General features: G+C 40.5%; 1 protein-coding gene across 1 annotated transcript; it reads left to right on the plus strand.

Moving 5' to 3' along the window:
• The first annotated feature begins 607 nt into the window (after positions 1–607).
• Positions 608–1,540, plus strand: LOC105815651 (olfactory receptor 2G2). Its single transcript, XM_012650846.1, has one exon. The coding sequence runs from the start codon at positions 608–610 to the stop codon at positions 1,538–1,540; it is 933 nt and encodes a 310-aa protein (XP_012506300.1).
• The last annotated feature ends 1,475 nt before the right edge of the window (positions 1,541–3,015 follow it).

The raw sequence follows: 3,015 nt of genomic DNA on the forward strand, positions 1-3,015 counted from the left end.
ATTCAGAACAAACAGATTCAAGTGCTGCTTTTACGACTTACTAAGCATGTACCTTTGGCCAGGTCACGCAGGCTCTCAGAAGTTGGTTTTTAATTAATGCCAATTATATCTAGCATATTTCAACCATCTAACCTAATAACTAATGTCCACATTTTGGGAATGACGAAAAATGCTTTTTCTCCCTTAATTGAAAATTGCTGAAATAAAACCTCAGGTTTCTATCTCTAGTCAGAATTATCTGAGTTTCCCCCTTTCTGTAACTAGAAAGACATTACTGTTATATAAAGGGGTAAATTTGGTTCAACAAAAAGGATGGTCTAACTTATTTCCTACAAAAGATGATGGTATGTCTCAGTCTGTCTGTTCTCTGCTTTGGAGAGCATCAGAGGAGAGCTGGGACCTTAAGGGGACGTGCACTGTATCTACTCAGAGTGCACCCACTGGGAAGATAAATAGGTCTAAGTCACTAGATGTAATGACATAGCTTGTAGGCACGTGACATACACCACTGTGGGAGGCGGTAACACCACCACTCATTTGACCTCACGTGATGTGTCATCTTTCCCAGCTATGCCTCAGCCTTCGGGAACATACTCTGCATACGAGGATGGTGAGGAGTACCAACAACAGCAACCTAACAGGCTTCATCCTGTTAGGGTTTTCTGATCATCCTCAGTTACAGAAGGTTCTATTTGTGGTCGTATTGATCCTGTATTTACTAACTATTTTGGGGAACACCACCATCATTCTGGTCTCTCGTCTGGAACCCAAGCTTCACATGCCAATGTATTTCTTTCTTTCTCATCTCTCCTTCCTGGACCTGTGCTTCACCAGCAGTGTTATTCCACAGCTCCTGGTAAACCTGTGGGATCCCATGAAAACCATCACCTATGGTGGCTGTGTGGTTCAGCTCTACGTCTCCCTTGCTCTGGGGTCCACTGAGTGTGTCCTCCTGGCTGTGATGTCCTATGATCGCTATGTGGCCGTCTGCCGTCCCCTACATCACACCGTCTTAATGCATCCCCGTCTCTGCATGGCCCTGGAGTCTATGGCCTGGCTCAGTGGCGTGGCCACCACTCTGGTACAGTCCACTCTCACCCTGCAGCTGCCCTTCTGTGGGCATCGCCAAGTGGATCATTTCATCTGTGAGGTCCCTGTGCTCATCAAGTTGGCCTGTGTGGACACAACGTTCAATGAGGCTGAGCTGTTTGTGGCTGGCGTCCTATTCCTTATAGTGCCTGTCTCATTCATCCTGGTCTCCTACGGCTACATTGCCCAAGCGGTGTTGAGGATCAAGTCAGCTACTGGGAGACAGAAAGCATTTGGGACCTGTTCCTCCCACCTGATGGTTGTCATCGTCTTCTATGGAACCATCATCTTCATGTACCTGCAGCCAGCCAAGAGGAGATCCAAGGACCAGGGGAAGTTTGTTTCGCTCTTTTACACCGTGGTGACCCCCATGCTTAACCCTCTTATTTATACCCTGAGAAATAAGGAGGTTAAAGGGGCATTAAAGAACATTCTAGGGAAGATTCTGTGAGTAAATTTTACATGATTATAAAAACATTTTTTTAAAGTGACACTGTGATAACCATCTTTTTGTGGCAAAAAATAACATCTTTTATTAGGAGGCTTTTGGGGTCATTTCCACCCATTTGGTTTTGGTTAAATACGTATACAATATTTGGCATCATGTAAAATACCATGGAATATATGTCTATAAACATATATGGAGTATATGTCTATAAAGTCCCAACTTTGCCATTATCCAGTGATAGTATAAGGTGAGTATTTTAGTCAGTCTATGCTTCAGTGTCTTTTCTACTGAATGTATTATTTATGTAGTACACACGAAGCTGCTTTTAAAAAATGCTTTATCAGATAAAACAAACATGGGAATATTCAAGAAGTGTTTAGATCAGTTAGTTATTTTTTTTTCAGTTGCAAATAACGCATTTATCTCTGAGCCTGCCTGTAGTTCTAGATGGACATGTGGCGTATCCGTTCCTAAGAATGTAGCTGAGGTTGGGTGCATGCCGAGCATGCTATCATGAAGCAATTTTTTTATTACACCCTCTATGCCAGCCATTTGAAATGTGACAGATATGTGTAGAGGTAAAAAAACAACAAAGATCCAGGAAGGACAAAAGGCACACATCAAAAGTAAGGGGTAAAGATGATGGAAAGAGCGTGGTTCTCTGGCTTTATAGCTGAATCAATAAATCAGTTTGAATTGCCTAACAGTGGAGCCTGAGTCCCTAGAAAAAGCACAGTGATTGAATTTTCTATGGCTCTCACACACATGTAAATAATAACACATTATTGTTATAACTCTGCATTTCTTTATGTAAAACATATCTTCATAATTTAGAGATTTATCTTCCAGATAAAAGCTTAATCAAACTGTTTTGATTATTTGCACTAAAATACTGTTCTTCATTTCCCATGGCTTCATTCTAAATGACCTTTTTCCATACCATTCCTTTTCTGGAAATGAGTAACTTTTGCATCTTGATTCCAGGAAAATTTGTGTGAACTCATGGTATACTTACTTTCTATTTCACTGCATTGTAGCAAGCACTGGCTCGTATAGTCTATAGTAGGAAACTATGCTCTATGTTCGAACTTACATCAAAATGAATAAATGAATTCAATGAGATGAGGAAGAATATTGTGGGAGGGTTTTGTACATCCAAATGTGGTAATATTTCAAATAAAGAATAAAAAGTCAAGCAATGAACTGTCATTTATAACTGTTCAGAATCAGAGGTGCAATTAGGAAGATAACACATTGCCTGGCTTCTATCCTTTCCATGTGTAGAGTATTAATCTTGCAACTGTTTATTTATTCATTCATTACATTTTTGGTGACCAAGGACCGAATGCCACTTACTGTGCTAGTTGCTAAGTATAGGGAGAAAACCAGAAATAAATGATACATGCCTACATTGGACTCATCACCATTAGGAAAGATGGACCCTAAAAAGATAATCAGGGAAATGAAATTGGGATAAC

This window comes from Propithecus coquereli, unplaced genomic scaffold (assembly GCF_000956105.1).
Source record: "Propithecus coquereli isolate 6110/MARCELLA unplaced genomic scaffold, Pcoq_1.0 Scaffold340, whole genome shotgun sequence".
NCBI lineage: Eukaryota > Metazoa > Chordata > Mammalia > Primates > Indriidae > Propithecus > Propithecus coquereli.

What these genes read in the sequence shown, in the direction of transcription:
- LOC105815651 (XM_012650846.1), top strand. Translation starts at nt 608, where the DNA reads ATGGTGAGGAGTACCAACAACAGCAACCTAACAGGCTTCATCCTGTTA.